Source organism: Sitophilus oryzae, unplaced genomic scaffold, assembly GCF_002938485.1.
Source record: "Sitophilus oryzae breed Bouriz unplaced genomic scaffold, Soryzae_2.0 scaffold_1060_pilon_pilon, whole genome shotgun sequence".
Classification (NCBI taxonomy): Eukaryota; Metazoa; Arthropoda; class Insecta; order Coleoptera; family Curculionidae; genus Sitophilus; species Sitophilus oryzae.
The window spans coordinates 998162-1015471 of NW_022145683.1; the positions used below are offsets into that span (position 1 = coordinate 998162).

The window sequence follows — 17310 nt, forward strand, 5'->3', positions numbered from 1 at the left end:
AAACTTGACCGTTTTTTAAATAAAAAATATTGTAATATTTGAGGGGTGGTTTCACCCTCTTGGAACTGGAATTTCGAAAAATCCCTTCTTATCGAACCTCTACACCCTAGAATCAACCTGTATGCCAAAATTGAGCTTCTTACGTTGAGTGGTTTGAGCAGGATCGTGATTAATCAGTATGTCAGTCACTTAAGGATTTTATATATTAGTATAGATTTATAATTAAAATGCGTGGTTACTTAATATGGATATTGTAGTACCTAAGTAATAATTGAGTTAGCTTATGGGTGCATATAGGTACATGTAGGTACAATAAGCACGATTTAGGGTGGCTGCAACGACCTCCCGTAATCCTGCTGTTAAAACAAGACAATTCGTTTTTATATGTAAAAACCAGCTGTTATTTTTTAACAGCAGAATTACGAGACGTCGTTGCAGCCACCCTTATAAGAACATAAAGAAGTTTTAATATGTTTTACAAAGCGTTTTGCGTTTTGGTTTAAATAAAAATTTGTTTAAATTTTGAGATTAGGTTGAAAACAATAAAAGTAACTGTTTCATGCTATGGATTAACGTTATAAACATATTCCTCCAGTAACTTCCTTAATTCATTAATTCGGCGATGACTGTTCCGATAATTAATGTGTCCGAACTATCGAAGTTCTACTGTACTTTTAAAATGAAGTGGCAACACCGTAACATTGAAAATAATTGAAAAATCGATGAAGCAGATGATTTTTTGTAAGATTCCATCAGCTGATAAATCATTCATCAAAATAATGACTTTACAAATTAGATTCATGAATAACCATTATCCAGTTTTAATTATCGCTTTTAATAATTAATCTAATACTAATTTTATAGATTTTATCTAAAACAGACTATAAAAACACTTCACCTTTAGATCTGGCTTCAAGTATTCCCAAAAATGTCAAAGTTACGTTTTGTTTTCGTTAGTTTGTGCATTATTTTTCAACTTGCTTATTGTACAACACAAGATGGTTTGTATAATTCTGTAGCTGTTAGTACTGTATGATCGAAAAAAAAACGTTCACTTTGGCTGGGAGATGACGATCGCTGATATTTCCCATATAAATTTACATATAAAATGATCTTCATTTCATAACCATCGCTGGCGCCGTTTTTTTCGATCATACAGTATTTTCCTCGCGTGTTTTTTGTCGCTTACTAAACTATTCTCTCGTTATTGGAACGCATTTAGTACCAAGAACGGTTCTCTGTTATGTTGGAACAAACCTTATAATAACACGTCTTTCATTTTTACTTTCTGGTAACCGCAAATCTATTCTCCGCCTCTCTCTAACGCATTAGATCTTATGGAAAATGTCATAATTTTTATTTCAGAAACACTTATTGAAGTTATTAAAAAATCTGGAGATCTACGAATTTTGGAAATCATTCCAGACAGCTTAATTCAAGCTGGTCAAGAAATAGCATATCTACTAGATAATCCACAACAGTCAGACTCGTTTTGCGAAGCTTGTGAACAGATATTCGGTGACATCATAGATCACCGAAGAAACGGAACATCTAGAGATGATATGATCGTGTATTTAAACAAACTATGTCTGACATATACAAACCAAGGAAGCACAGCTTGTAAGGGATTTATTAATATAGAAATTGTAAGTTCAAGAGGTGTAGATTAAATAATCTCAATTGCTATTTAGATTAAAACACTTCAGAAAGTGGCCATTACCAAAAATGAGGTACATGGACGTACGATGTCTATTCATCGTATGATACGATCATACGATGCGTTATTGTATACAGGGCGTTTCGAAACACATGCAAAAATTTTAAGGGGTGAATATCTCTAATAACAATTTGAAAAACCATTTTTCAAAACCAGTGTTGTTATATTTTAAACATTTTGTTTAAAAATATTGGGGTTTTGCAATTTCTATGTCACAAGTATAATTTAAAATAGATTTCAATACGAGTATTTTAATGAAGTTCTATATAGTTTTATATTTCTATTCTATAAAGTTCTATATAGTTCTTATATAGTTCTATATATAAGTTCTATATATAATAAGTGAAGAATACGAGTATTTTATGACGTAATCCTCAATTTTGAGTTAAAATGGTGTTTAAAACACTAAAAACTTTTTTAAACCATAACAAACACATGTTTTTTTCCATCTCTGTGTAAATTTGGTTCCTGTTTTTAGGATGCTATATTATACATTATAGACCACAAAGAAAATCTAACTTCGACCAGATTTTGCGGGACAAGGTTTCAACATTACCATTGCGTTGATCCACAGGCAAATGCTTGGACTATACCTTTACCTCCTCTACCTGAAACTCCACAACGATCAACTGTCAAGGTATAATGTCTTTAAAAAATCTATTATTTCTTACTGAATTAATATAAGCTTATATCTTTTTGGTTACGCTAACCATAAATAGACTCATAAATCCCTCGAGACATTATTAACGGGAATTAAGATGACATCATTCCTCCTTGCTTATACAGGATGTCCCAGACATAAGTGCAAGTATTTTAAGGGGTGGTAGATCTCGATAAAAGAAACATATTTTCTCTTTATCGTTTTTCAAATAAGTTCAAAATAACGGAGCTATTTTACTTTGAAAATTTCCCAAAAAAAATATTTTTTGTTAAAATTTTGAGAACCACGGGATCTTTTCTGGATTTTCTTTCTTGTAAATTTAATCTACTTCCTATGTTGCCATATTATCAAGAAATTATGTTTTTTAACTAAAAACTAAAAAAATCCAAAAAAATTTTCAAAAAATTCCGAATTTTCAAAAAAAAAATTTTCGCGAAAAAGACCTCATAGGCGTGTTTCAGAGGTTGAACTATACTACCCGTTGAAATACTTGCACTTATTTCTACAGTACTGTATAGCTAACAACCATGAAATACAATAGAGATTTTGAGTAATAATATAAAATGAAAATGACACTTATCTAACTATTTTAATAATGTAGGTATTTAATAAATTTACAATGGACATCCTCTGCTACAATATTTTTCTGTCCAAGCCACTGTATTTTTTATATTCATTTTGGCAAATGGATTCACTATTAGGTGGAAGTAACGCTTATCGTGCTTCTTCAGCTTTTTTTAATATTTCCTCGATTTTAATGGAAACTTACTCGAACGTATGCCGAATTCTTCCGAAAACCGTTTTTTGGCAAAAAAAACTGTACTCGATTGGCAACAACCGTCATTTTATAAACAGTCATTTAATACAATAGTAACCTGGCAACAAACAAAGTTTCTACCAGCAGCGGTAATACAAATATACCGGAAGATTAATGAATGCAACAGGTGGTCGTTTTAAAATGGGATAAAGTATACTAAATTCAGTAAGAAATAAAATTATTCATGTACCATGAAAATTATTTAATATGGAAGTATTAACAACCTCGATTTTATATATAAAATATACAGGGTGGTCCGAATTGTATTCCGAAAACTTCGGCAGCATATTCTGCAGATAAAAATAAGTAAAAAAGTTCGTATAAATGTATGTCCTAAAATGCTTAGTTTCAGAGATACAGGGTATAAAAATATCATCTTATTTCGATTTTTTTCCAAATAATTTCTGAAGTAACGTCAATATTTGGATGAAAATTGGTGCTTGGGAGTTTTTTGACATGAGAAATTTGATTTTGATGTCAAGATGACTCCTACTTACGTAGAGGGCGCTACTTACATATTTTATAACTGTTTTGAAAAGTAATAATTTTGCGTCCGTTCCTTTATAAAACTACTGATTAGAAAAATACACATTTACGACGTTTTTTTAAGTAGAAAAGGTCTCTTGGTAAAAATCGCTACGAGCCTTGTATATATATTTTTACTACGAGTAATGATTCTCGAGATATTTGGAATCGAAATTATCAATACCTATCGTCACTGACATAAATTAAACATGTTGATTAAATAGTTATTATACTGAAATCATAAATTTGAAATGTTTTTGTGCAGAAAGTTCAACAGAAACTGTTTTATCATCGTTTTTCCGCAGAAAAATTTATGATTAATTTAAAAAAATAAAAAGTTCCCAAATTTATAATTTCAGTCAACTAACTACTCGACATGTTTATTTTTATCAATAATGACATGTATTGACTATTTCCACTTTAAATATCTTGAGAACGGTTGCTGGTAGCGATTTTTACCAAGAGACATTTTTTACGTAAAAAATTACGGAAATGTATATTTTTTCACTCAGTAGTTTTATGCAGATACCGGCGAAAAGTTATTACTCTTCAAAACAGCTAAAACACATGTAGGTGGCGCCCCCTACAAATAGGAGTCATATTGACATCAAAATCAAATTTCCCATGTCAAAAAACTCCCAGACACCAATTTTCATCTAAATATTGACGTTACTTTAGAAATTATTTGGAAAAATTCGAAATAAAAATGAAACTTCTACACCGTGTATCTCCGAAACTAAGCATTTTCGGACATACATTTATACGAACTTTTTTACTTATTTTTATCTACAGAATATGCTGCCGAAGTTTCCGGAATACAATTTAGACCACCCTGTATACATATAATTCCTTTGATACATAAATAACTATTATATTCCTGATATTTTGTTTTAATCTTCTCCAAGGATGACTCTACCGACCTGAAAATCCTGCATATAACCGATGTACACTACGATCCACTGTACACTTCAGGTAGTGATGCCAAATGTAGCGAACCGCTGTGTTGTGACGGTGGTACTCCAGCTAATCCTGAAGATGCTGCAGGATATTGGGGAGACTACAGGGTGTGCGATACACCATTGCATTCTATAAAAGATTTACTATCACGGGTTAAAGAAAATCATGTAAGATATAGCTTTTATTGAATAAAAAGACTTAGGAGAGAGTCTAATATATATGTCACGGGCAGCCATTTTAAGCAAAATAATACACTAATTCACTACAATTCACCAAAACAATTTACTTTTGCACTGGACGCGCGTTTCTCTGACTATGTAAGCATCAACAGCAGATGATTAAAGCTAAACTAATATCTACAAATTGAGCGTTTATACAGGGTGCTACAAATTCGAGGTACGAGCATTGGTATCTCGGTAACCGTAATAGAACGAACTTGGTTAAATTGGGGCAAAGTTGCGCTTTAGGATGTTCACCAAGATGCCATCAAAAAAGTTTTGGAAATTTCAAGGATTGCTGAGTTTTTTGGAAAAAACGGATTTTTTTGAAAATCAATTTTATTTTTGCCTGTCGTTATTTTTTAGAAAATTAAAAAACTAATTACACATTCTCATAGCAACTTTATTAGGGCTATCTGATGGTATTTTTAGATTTTCAAATTAGCTTATAATTTGTGAGATACAGAGGCCACTTAATTTTTGTAAATACGGACCTGCATTTTTTATTTCAGGTTTTGAAAGACCTCGGTCTCCTGAATACAATGATATGCCATACTTGGTACTTTTTTTTGTTTTGGGTAAAACAATAAAAAAAATATTTAATTGTTATTTAAAATAATTTCAAATCCTACTCTACTTTTTTAATTTATTTAATCTGATTATATGCAGCACAACAATATTGATCAGCGCTAATTAACATTGAATAAAGAAAATCAATAAAAATTGTTTCGGACATTTGAAATCAATACATTTCAACATTAAGAGTACAAAAACAATAAACGAGTAATAAAAAACAATTAAAGGGTACAAAATGCATTCGGAAGTATAAAAAGATATGTTCAAAGAGCTATAAATGAGACTGAATGAAAAATAAATGTGTGCATTATGGAGGGTGGTAACCCTTTCGAACATGAAGAGCATTAGAAACTAGTTTGTAGAAGTTGATTTATTTATAATAACTACGATTAATATTATGCATATTAGATCGTACACTGGGATTTCAAATTCACAATAAAAAAAGTTAAAAATAATAGATAACTTTAAATTGCTGACCTGGATATTAATTATTTGAATCTTTCAATTGACGTGTTTTTCCTTACTCAATGTTAATTAGCGCTGATCAATATTGTTGTGCTGAATATAATCAGATTAAATAAATTAAAAAACCAGAGTCGGACTTGAAATTATTTTAAATAACAATTAAATAGTTTTTTTATTGTTAAGGTATCCCAAACAAGAAAAAAGTATCAAGTGTGGCGTATTATTGTACTCAATGCAGGTTCGTATTTAAAAAAAATAAGTTGGCCTCTGTATCTCACAAATTATCAGCTAATTTGAAAATCTAGAAATACCATCAGATAGCCCTAATAAAGTGGTTATGAGAATGTGTAATTAATTTTTTGATTTTCTAAAAAGTAACGACAAGAAAAAATAAAATTGATTTTCAAAAAAATCCGTTTTTTCCAAAAAATTCAGCAATCCTTGAAATTTCCAAAACTTTTTTGATGGCATCTTGGTGAACATGCCAAGGAGCAACTTTGCCCCAATTTAACCATGTTCGTATCTATTACGGTTTCCGAGATACCAGTGCTCGTACCTCGAATTTGTAGCACCCTGTATAGACGCTCCGTTGGTACCACCAAACGTGACAAAACTAGCTAAGTGATTTAAACCAACCGAGCCCAACAATTAATTACAGAGACTAGAGTAATAGGAACAAAGAACTAGAATTCATTGTAAAGATAATAATATGAACTAGAGTTCATATTATCTTTACATTTATTTATTTGTACGCTTTCATACGCACCTAATTGTCCGAAATTTGAAATTTGTTTGGTTAATTTAAACTATTAACGTTTATAATTGATTTTAGAAAAATGAATTTATTTTAAAATTAATTATAATAAAAGATTGTGGTAAATTTGAATGTTTTTATCTTGCTGTTGTAACTCCGAAAGTTCTAAACCCTCAACTGTATTCATAATTTATAATTTTATTGGTAAAATGCACAACGTATAAATCCGGAAAGACATTGTGCCACGACTTGAATTCCAGTGATATACAGATACACTCTTTTCCTATAGTCTTTTTATTTAGCGGTGTTTTATTTGTTTTTGAATTGAATATTAACAAGAGTGCTTTTAGCAAGATATTGATATGGTTTACTTTACTGGAGATATAGTGAGCCACAGATCATGGGAAACGTCAAAAGAGAGCAACATCGAAGCAATCACTCTATTCTTACAGCTTCTTGCTGAGGCATTTCCAAATACTACCGTATATCCGGTTCTGGGTAATCACGAAGCGCATCCATACGATTAGTAAGTTATCAAACATTGTCATAGAAATAAATAAACCTAGAGGAGATGGAAGTTAATGTCTCTATTTTTACTTATTTCTCTGATCTTAGTGGTATATTTTTAAAGTACATATATAGGTACCAAACTTTTTATCCCTTTTCTGCTTTCCTTTTCAAACCATATAATTGACTTGTATTGACCCAACATATACAAGCCAAATGTAAACACACCCTTTGTTTATTTAGAGTTTGATTTTGACCGCACACATCAAATATTTACAGGGTTTTTCAAAAAACATCTGCCATCTCTCGTAGGGATGATCTCTTTGATATCCTACAAAATAAAGCCGATTAAAAGTTGTATCTTGAGACAGGGTGTTTCAAAAAACATATGTCATCGCTCGTAGGGAGATTCCTCATGTAAAAATAAGATTTGTTTTTCATAACAACATAGATCCGATTCTGCTTTGATTCGTTGCTACAGGGTGTTAAAGTCTTAATAATCCTTCAATTTATTAAAATTTTCTTTTAAGTACTTTTAGTGATTCGAATGAAATGTTGAGGGTAAAAGTTACTATAATTGCTACATGTTTTAATGCTAAAAAAGTGTCGATAAATTCAGGGACGTGCATATGGGTTGTCACTAGAATATTTAAAAAAAAACATGTGCGCCACTGGCTTTTTTCTTTTGATATCAAAATTGTATAGGCCATTTAATGCAATTTAAAAGTTATCTCTTGATATTTTGTCGAAATCGGCCTCATTGATGAGATAAACGAAATTTTATTAATCACAATTAATAAAATTAAAATAAAATAAATAAATTACATATTTTACTTAATTTATTATTAAATAATATTACTATTAGTTATTATTACTATTAGTCCAACATAGAGCAATTTCAAATAAAAAAATAATAGTATTTAAGATAATTACAAAAAACATAATTTTAAAGTTTTAACATCCTGTAACTCTAAAAGTATGCATTTCCATACCCATGTTTATTGGGACTTTTTTTCATACTTTATGATGAGGAATCAATGAATACTTATTTAAAACTTTCGCAAGTTAATGATATAATTTTTTTTAAAGGTTGCTTTTCGACTTGGATCGAGGTCAAATTAATAATATAGTGTTTATCTCATCAAGGAGGCCGAACGACAAAATATCAAGAGACAAATCTTAATCGACATTAATATTCTTACACTATTTCGTTAACAAGAGAAAAAAATCAGCGGCGTACATGCTTTTTAGCCGACCATCCCAATAGGTATGGTAGGCTATTAGGATCGGCAAAAAAAAAGTTTTTTTAATTTCACGCAAAATGAGTTACTTGGGTCATAAATGACCTAAACACAAAATATTTTCATGGCGTCTGTCTGTCTATCTGTCTGTCTGTCCGTCTGTAACCAACGAAATGTTAAGTTGCCAACATTTCGTTGTCTGTAACACGATAACTCAAAAACCGCTAAACCGATTTTAACTAAATTTGGCACAAAAATACTGTGGCACCCGAGAATCTGGCCATTATTTTTTGGTGGGGTGGGGGGTTGTATGGGGTATGGGAGGGGGTTAAAAATTTTAAAAAATCGTAACTCCAAAATTACAGTAGCTAGCGAAACGCGGTTGTCAAATTAAGATTAGGAATAATATTTGCAACAAAATCCATACATATATAAAAGCTCACAGGGTTTTTTTGTTACATCCATCCCGCCGAAACTGCTTTACCAATCTTGATGATTCTTTTTTTAAATGAAAGGTATATATGTGTAGATTTGTTATGAAGTAATTTTAAATTGTGGAATGGCTATTTCTTTGTGTAAATCGACTAAATATTAAAACATACCTGAAAACACCTACACGCAATACCTCCAGAAATAAATTATTTGTCATTGTCAGTGGTTTGTCAGTTAGATTATATATCAAGTTTTTAGATATTTTAGGGATCAGTTCATACAGCCAGCTTTAGATACATACATATTAGAACAAAGGTTCGTTTAAACGACATTAGTGAATTAGCTACACAAATCGATTTTAGGAAATTCATCCTCTTAGAGAGTAAAATTATGTCGGAACAATTTGTTGTATGAAAATTCTTTACTATGTGGTTTAGAAGAATGAAATCCTACAAAAAGAATTAGAAGAGATTTTTGAAATTCACCAACCAAATGGGTCTATCTATCCAGCCTCTTCGGTCCATCGTTGGACATAGGTCTCCCCCAATCTCTTCCACTCTTCCCTCTCTGTCGCCAAATGGGTAAAGTTAGTAAAAATTTATATAAAACCTGGTGACCTCTGGATTATACACATAAAAATTGGCACAAAGGATCATTTAAAAGGCATGAGTTAATTATTTGGATAAAGCGATTTTATGAAATTTATAATCTTAGGGAGTAGAATAGGGAATGAAAGTTTGCTGTACGAAAATGCATTACTATAACATCTAGCAGTATAAAATTTTATACAAGGGTTTATTTAGTGACACATCAATAATATAAACGAAATATTTCTTCTTCAATTATCCTTGGAATAAAAAATAACTATAAATAGAGTATTAGTGCTCTTCATAAACCAAAAAAAGAGATGAAAAATAAAAAAAAATATATCAGGGGAGTATACTAAGTAAAGCGACTATTGAAAATTTCAAATATTCATTTGAAAACTTCATATTTCAAAACTATTTATTTTAGTAATACAGTTTATATGGGACCATAGGTGGGGGTTCTATCTATAGAGGGTAAATAATCATTTCACTATTTATTATTTTGGAGAGATTTTATTTTTTCAGATTTTGCAAAATTTCTTTGAAATTGACTTTGGTTCGATTTCGAAAATAATCTATATATATAAATAAGAAATAAAAAACCGCCCTGGAAGATCGCCATCCACCCTCTATTCAACCATACATAATTAGTTTCAGTCAAAGGAAGTAGTTAGAAATTGAAAAAAAAGTGTTAAAAAAAGCAAGATTTCAAAAACATTTTGTGGCCAAAATTGAACTTCTTTGAAATACTTTGATTTCGATAACTTCTAGAATTATTAAGATTTTTTATTTCAGACGGCTCTAATCAAAAGTTTTATTTATGGTATACAAAGTGTGTCATAAAGTCATATACAGGCGATGAAAAAATATAAAACGGTTTTTAAATTTTCGAATTTTCTTAAGTACCTAATAATATTTAAAGAGAATAAAAATGCTCTTAAAATTGGAATATTGACGGCTTTTTATAAATTTTAAGTAAAAAATATGTAATAAGTCAAAAATAACAATATCGGTTTTTTGTCGAGCGAGTCTTAAATAAGTGCAATTATTCTTAGCAGTAGTAGATATATTTGACCCCAGAAACACGATTATGAGTTTATTCGTAAAATTTTTTTTGAAAATTTGGAATTTTTTGAAAAACTTTTTGGATTTTTTTTAGTTTTTAGTTAAAAACCATAATTTCTTGATAACATGGCAACATAGATAGGGAGTAGATTAAATTTACAAGACAGAAAAACCCCAAAAGCTGCAGGGTTCTCAAAATTTAAGCAAAAAATAGTTTTTTTTTAGAAATTTTTAAAGTAAAATAACACAGTTATTTTGGAGTTATTTGAAAAACGGTAAAGAGAAAATATGGTTTTTTATCGAGATCTACCAACCCTGAAAATATTTGCACTTATTCAAGACCTGCCCTGTATAATACCCAGAAAATCGACAATTGATAACTTTCATATTAAATACGAGTAGCTCTAAAACTCTTAAAAACATAGTTTAAATAGGGCATTTGTAAGGCTCACTAGCTCTATATACCAAGTAATTCATTTAAATCAATGCATGGACTATTCGAGGTGTAACGCGAAAGTAGTCGCGGGAAAAACCTAGTTTGTAATAACATCAAAATCAGTCAAAGTCGCAGTTTTCGAGATATTAACATATTTTAGTATGGGCGGCTATACGTGCCTCCCGGCGCCAATTTTTTTATGAAAAATCATCCCCTCAAATTGGGACATGAATTTTTCAAACACCTTGTATATTTCGTTATAGTTATGCGCCAACAGAAGTATCTGACAACGTCAGTTCCCAGTGGGTTTTGGATCTGGTTTCAGATGAATGGTCTCGCTGGTTACCAAATACCACTCAATCAACCATAAAACAAGGTGGATTTTACACAGTTCTCGTGAAGCCTGGATTTAGAATAGTTACCATCAACAGCAACGTTTGTTATTTAGGAAACTTGTCAGTGAGTACCAGATCTGTTTATCGTAAGTATTAAAGAGGTTTGAATATTTTAGGTGGTTGAGTTATGATGATGTAGACCCTTACGGACAACTGAGTTGGTTAGTGGAAGTTTTGTATGAAGCCGAAAAAAATGGTGAAAAAGTCCATCTTTTATCGCATATCCCTCAGGGAGAAACAACCTGTCACAGGCAGTGGGGTAATCAATTGAAACAGATAATTTTAAGGTAATATCTGGGGTTTTCCTACAAGTTTTTGGAAATCCGAATAAGTGAGCTTTCGTTGAAACATAAGTTGATAATGAAAGTTGTTAATAATGAATCTATTTAGACATGTCAAGTTTCTCTCGAAGAATACCTGACAGTCAGAGTTGTTGTCTGTCATTTTAATTTACAGATAAATTGTAATTTTCTGTCATTGTTTGGATGTCGTCTGACGATATTTTCTCTGATAGTCAGACTTTACTTTAAAGGGGTAGTTAAAAACCGATGAAAAAGTGTTAAATATACCCTTTTGCCTAATAATAAGATTTGTACTGCATACGTTACAAATGACATCAGAATTGAATTAACCCTTTTTAGTTGAAGAGAAAACTTTGAGCATTTCAATAGTTACATACAAACTTTCGCGGAAAAAGGATCTAGTACGCATAATTGTAGGTCTCGTCACTGGAAACTGTTCCACGAGAGTAAACCTCGTGAGATGGAAAGTTTCCAACGACGACTACTGCGGAGAATGCGGAGAGGAAGAAGAAACCATAGAGCACCAACCTGCTGTGCCACTGTCCGGCACTGGAATACAGATGCTTTAAAACCTTAGGGCAAGGTTTTTTGGAGGGACTAGAGGAAGCAGCAGAAGCCAACATCAGCGACATCGGGAACTTTGTTGAGCTGGAAGTGCTTTAACGCAAAGAAAGAATGAGAGGAAGGTTTGGTACAACAATATGTTTGTTCCAACCAGACGAGAGAACCGTCCTAGAACGGTAATTTCCTATCAGTCAATTCATTTGTTAATCTTGACAAACGATCAAACTTTTCAAACAATAAGTGGGCGACTAGAAATTACCGTCCCAGGATCGGTTCTCGGTCCGGTTGGAACGAACCTAATAACAGGGGTATCGCAATGGGCCCAAGGCCGCCGAGTGAGGGATCAAACATGACCCAAAACACCAGCAACCTAACCTAACCTAACCTACACACTTTCGCATTGATTGAATACGAGATATGCCTATGGTATTCAATCAATGCATACTACCTCTTCTAACATTAGTACGGAGACCCTAACATTAACCAAGAAAACAGTAAGCAACATCAGAATAACACAAAGAGCAACGGAAAAATCAATATTGGGGCTATCTCTGAGAGACAAAGTACCGAATATCGAAGTACGGGGGAGACAGAACAAAAGTCATGTATGCCTTAGAGAAAATAACTACTTTAAAATGGAATTGGGCAGGGCACATTGCAAGACCGAACAATGACCAATGGACGAAGAAAATAATAGAATGGAGACCAAGACATGATGCTTTCAATAATAGCAGAGGCCGTCCTCCAACCAGATGGCATGACGACTTAAGGCGTATCTACAGTAACTGGATGCAAATAGCTCAAGATAGGGAGTTATGGAAGCAAACGAGGGAGGCCTACGTCCAGCAGTGGACTTTAGAGGCTGGTTCATGATGATGATGATGATATATAATTAGCATGAACTACACTCTGTCCGACGAAAAGGCAAAAATTTACCAGATAAATATGAGTACTTTCGAACAATGTCGGTTTAGTAGATTTGTGACATCGTAACTAAAAATATTCATCAAAGTTAAATCGCAACGTATGGAAACTCATTCTCCTTACCAACTTTATCTTTAATATAAAGGGTGAGCCTTAAATCAGTGCAAATATTTTAGGGCTGGTATAGCGGGTGCGTCTCAAAAGTGCGTCTCAACCCCTATAACTTTTTTACTTTTTCAGATAAAAAATCGAGATTTGGTATATTAGTATATGACATAAATTTGGATTGATTAACGTATTCAATTGTTTTTGGTCACTTTACAACTTTTGATTTTTAAATGGCACACTCAGTATTTTGTTACTTTATTCGATAAAAAATAACACTGAATAGAATGACATATGTCAACCCTTGACATTTTCGAATATGTGTGTGGTTGAGTAAGTGTGTGATACCAAATTATTCGTAAAAAAAGGTTTTTTTCTAAATATGCTAATGAGCTACCATCGTTCCATTTGAAAAAGTTGTGATATGATTAAAAATACGATTTGTGCATCTTTTAACCGGCCAGGACCAGACACTAAAAACACTAGACGATCAAATCTATTTTTCCAGGCTCTTTGATTAAAAATTAGTGTTTTTAACACAGCCATGGCACTCTAGATTGAAATTTTAAATACAATTTTGTTTTAAGCAAAAATGTCAAAAATTGACATGATATGTCATTATATTCAGAGTGTCATTTTCTATTAAATAAAGTAAAAAAATACCGAGGGTGGCATTTAAAAATCAAAAGTTGTAGTAATTTCCGGAGAAACAGGAAGTGGCCGAAAAGAATTGAATAGGTACGTCATCACTCCTAATTTAGCCCTGAAAATATTTGCACTTATTTAATTTTTACTCACCCTGTATATTGGATCAAAACAGAGTGATGCAACTTACACATATTTTCAGGTTTTCCCAGACTATAGTTAGTGAGTTTAATGGACATATACATGCGGACGAGTTCAGGTTATTTATAAACAATAATAGTGAAGCTGTCCACGTAGCTTACAACGGTGCCAGTTTTACCACTTTTGTTGGAGTCAACCCGAACTACAGGATATACGAGGTTGATAGCCGAGAATTAGTAAGTAATATCCAATAGAATATACAGGTTGTTAATTTGTTTATTACTCGCGGCAAGAGCTTTATGGTTGAAATATGGCAACCTCGGCCCGCTCGTCGATAGACTACGCGACGGGACGAATCCAAGAACGGTAAACTAATAGGATTGCTCATCCTCATAAGACGTACGTTCGCCTCTTCCCGCGCTTCAGCTGACAGTTGTGACGTCATTGTAGCCCTTGTCAAAGCCTTCGTGGCCTTGTTATGATAGTGTGTATTTTTAGTTGCCTATGGTAAACTTATAAAAATAACAGCTGAGAAATTTTGAGTTAATTATTTTGTCAATTTTAAATGTGAAAAAGGTGTCTTTAAAGTTTTTAGAGTTATAGAGTGTGTAAATACATTCATTTTATGTTGTGGATTGGTGACAAAGTGCTTACTAAGTGCCCAAGATTTTGTTTATTAATTATTTTAAAGCAAAATATGGAAGTGCTCTAAAAAGAATGCTTGCAAAAGGTGATGATGGGACTTGTTGTTCTTAAAAATGCATTATCCGTGTATTTAATACGATTTATACAGTTACTTTTCTTTACTGCATACATATAAGGTTAATAAATAAACTAAATAATGAACGTTTTGCATTCGGTAACCAATAATGCACGTGTGTATATTATTGGTTGCCGGATAAGGACTAATAATCATGACAAGGGCTACAATGACGTCACAAAGCGAGTAGTTTTCGCATGCACCTGGCGGACACTTTTGGCTGAATGAGCAATCCTATTAGGTTAACTGTTCTTGGGACGAATCGGCAAAAAACCCTATAAGTGCATGCTTTCTCAATAGGCAATGTTACCATTCTGTTCCCCTATAAGTAACTTCCTAACCAGTTAAAACAACCTGTATATGAATAATTTTACTATTTACAGTATTTTCTTGTTTTCTTGTCATGGTAAAAAGGTCATTATTCAATTGTAATATTATACAGAGTGTTTAAATAAACATGTGCCATCTCTCGTGGGGAGATTCCTTATGTAAAAATTAAATTTATTTTTTATATCAACAAAGATCCGATTCTGCTTCGTTTCGTAGCTACAGGGGGTTAAAATGTGTTTTAACCGCATGTAGGTTAAAACATATTTTAATGCTAAAAAAGTGTCGACATATTCATCAGGGACGTGCATATGGATTATTACTGGAATATTTTTCTAAAAAAACCTTGTAGGCCACTGACTTTTTCTCTTGTTAGCAAAGTTGTGTAGGCCGTTTAATGCCGATTAAAAGTTGTATCTTCATAGTTTGTCGATTTCGATCTCCTTGATGAGATAAACGCAATTTTATTAATTTACCTTAATCCAAGTTTAATAGCAACCTTTAAAATTTAATGTCAATAGTTAATGATTAATAATCAAATGATCAGTTGATCAAAGCGTTAAATATGTATTAAGTGATTCCTCATCAAAAAATATGAAAAAAATACTAAAAACATGGGTGCGAAAATACATAGCTTTAAAGTTACAGGATGTTATAACTTTTAAAAAACAGATCTTTTGTAATTATCTTAAATATCAATATTTTCTTTATGAATTTGATGTAAATAGCCCTGGAACAGTAATATAAATTTTAATTAAATTTAATAATAAATTAGATTAAATAAATAATTTATTAATTTTATGTTAATTTTATTAATTGTGTGATAGTCATATTGACGTCAAAATTAAATTTCCAATGTCAAAAAATTCCCAGACACCAATTAGAAATCGACGAAAAAATCGAAATAAAAATGAAACTTCTACACCCTGTATCTTCAAAACGAAGCATTTTAGGACATACATTTATACTAAACTATTTTATTTATTTTTATGTACAGGATAAGTTTTCCGAATACTCTTCGGACCACCCTGTATACTGAACGACTAGGTGAAACTTTCTTACGTTTTGTTTTAGGTCGTATCAGATTTTCACCAGTACATCTACAACTTGACAGAAGCAAACGAAAACAGCCAAGTTTCTCCAAGGTGGTTCGAATTATATTCTTTCAAAGAAAAATACGAGTTGGAGGACTTGAGTTTGCCAAACTTGAAGGGACTCTACGATAGACTGACCCTAAACAATTCAGATAACGCCTTAGTTGAGGAGTACTACAAGTTGAGAGGTAGAGAAGGTGACAGTTATTTAGCCGGAACATGCGACAGTAGTTGTAAGAAGACGTTAATCTGTCAGATTACAGCTGTGGAAGCTTCGGAAAGTTTGAATTGTTAAGATAAAAAAATTAAAAGGTGTTCTTGAAAAATATGAGGTTATTATTTTAAATAAAAGCATTGAATGAAGTTTTTTTTTTTGTTAAAACTACAATAAATATTTATAAAATACTGTACGATAAAAAAAACGGCGTCAAAAACGACTGAGGAATTAAAAGCGATAATAATTTGACGTTATGATAAAGTGGTTCAAAAAAATGTGAGTGGCTCGGGATGATTTTTTTTAATAGAACTCTCTGTATATTATTGCATTTTTGGCTTCCCTTCACATCACTTTACATAATCCTAAGATATTAGTAAATATGTTGCGATAGTTTCAGAGATATTAATAAATAAATAAAAAATATATATCTTTCAGCCTGTGTTAAAAAATTATTAAAAATACCGGGTGCGTCTCAAAAGTGGCTCACCCCTATAACTTTTTTATGTTACCAGATAAAAAAACGAGATTTGGTATGTTAGTATATGACATAAATTAGGATTGATTGACGTATTCAATTCTTTTTGGTCACTTCCTGTTTCACTGGAAATGACTACAACTTTTGATTTTTAAATGGCACCCTCGGTATTTTTTTACTTTATTCGATAGAAATTAACATTCAGAATAGAATGACATATCATATATCAACTTTTGACATTTTTGCTTAAAACAAAATTTAATTTTAAATTTCAATCTAGAGTGCCATGGATGTGTTAAAACACTAATTTTTAATCAAGGAGCCGTGGAAAAATAGAGTTGATCGTCTAATGTTATTCATATTTTGTCCTGGCCGGTTAAAAGATGCCCAGATCGTATTTTTA

At 31.9% G+C, this 17310-nt stretch overlaps 1 protein-coding gene across 1 annotated transcript; it reads left to right on the forward strand.

The window, feature by feature from the left end:
* The first annotated feature begins 892 nt into the window (after window positions 1-892).
* On the forward strand, window positions 893-16578 carry LOC115877537 (sphingomyelin phosphodiesterase-like). The gene is made up of 9 exons (XM_030893775.1): window positions 893-1001; window positions 1366-1646; window positions 2196-2354; window positions 4626-4844; window positions 7041-7216; window positions 11222-11413; window positions 11470-11640; window positions 14096-14270; window positions 16196-16578. Exons 1-9 carry the CDS (start codon window positions 929-931, stop codon window positions 16508-16510), a joined length of 1761 nt encoding a protein of 586 aa, XP_030749635.1. The 5' UTR covers window positions 893-928; the 3' UTR covers window positions 16511-16578.
* The last annotated feature ends 732 nt before the right edge of the window (window positions 16579-17310 follow it).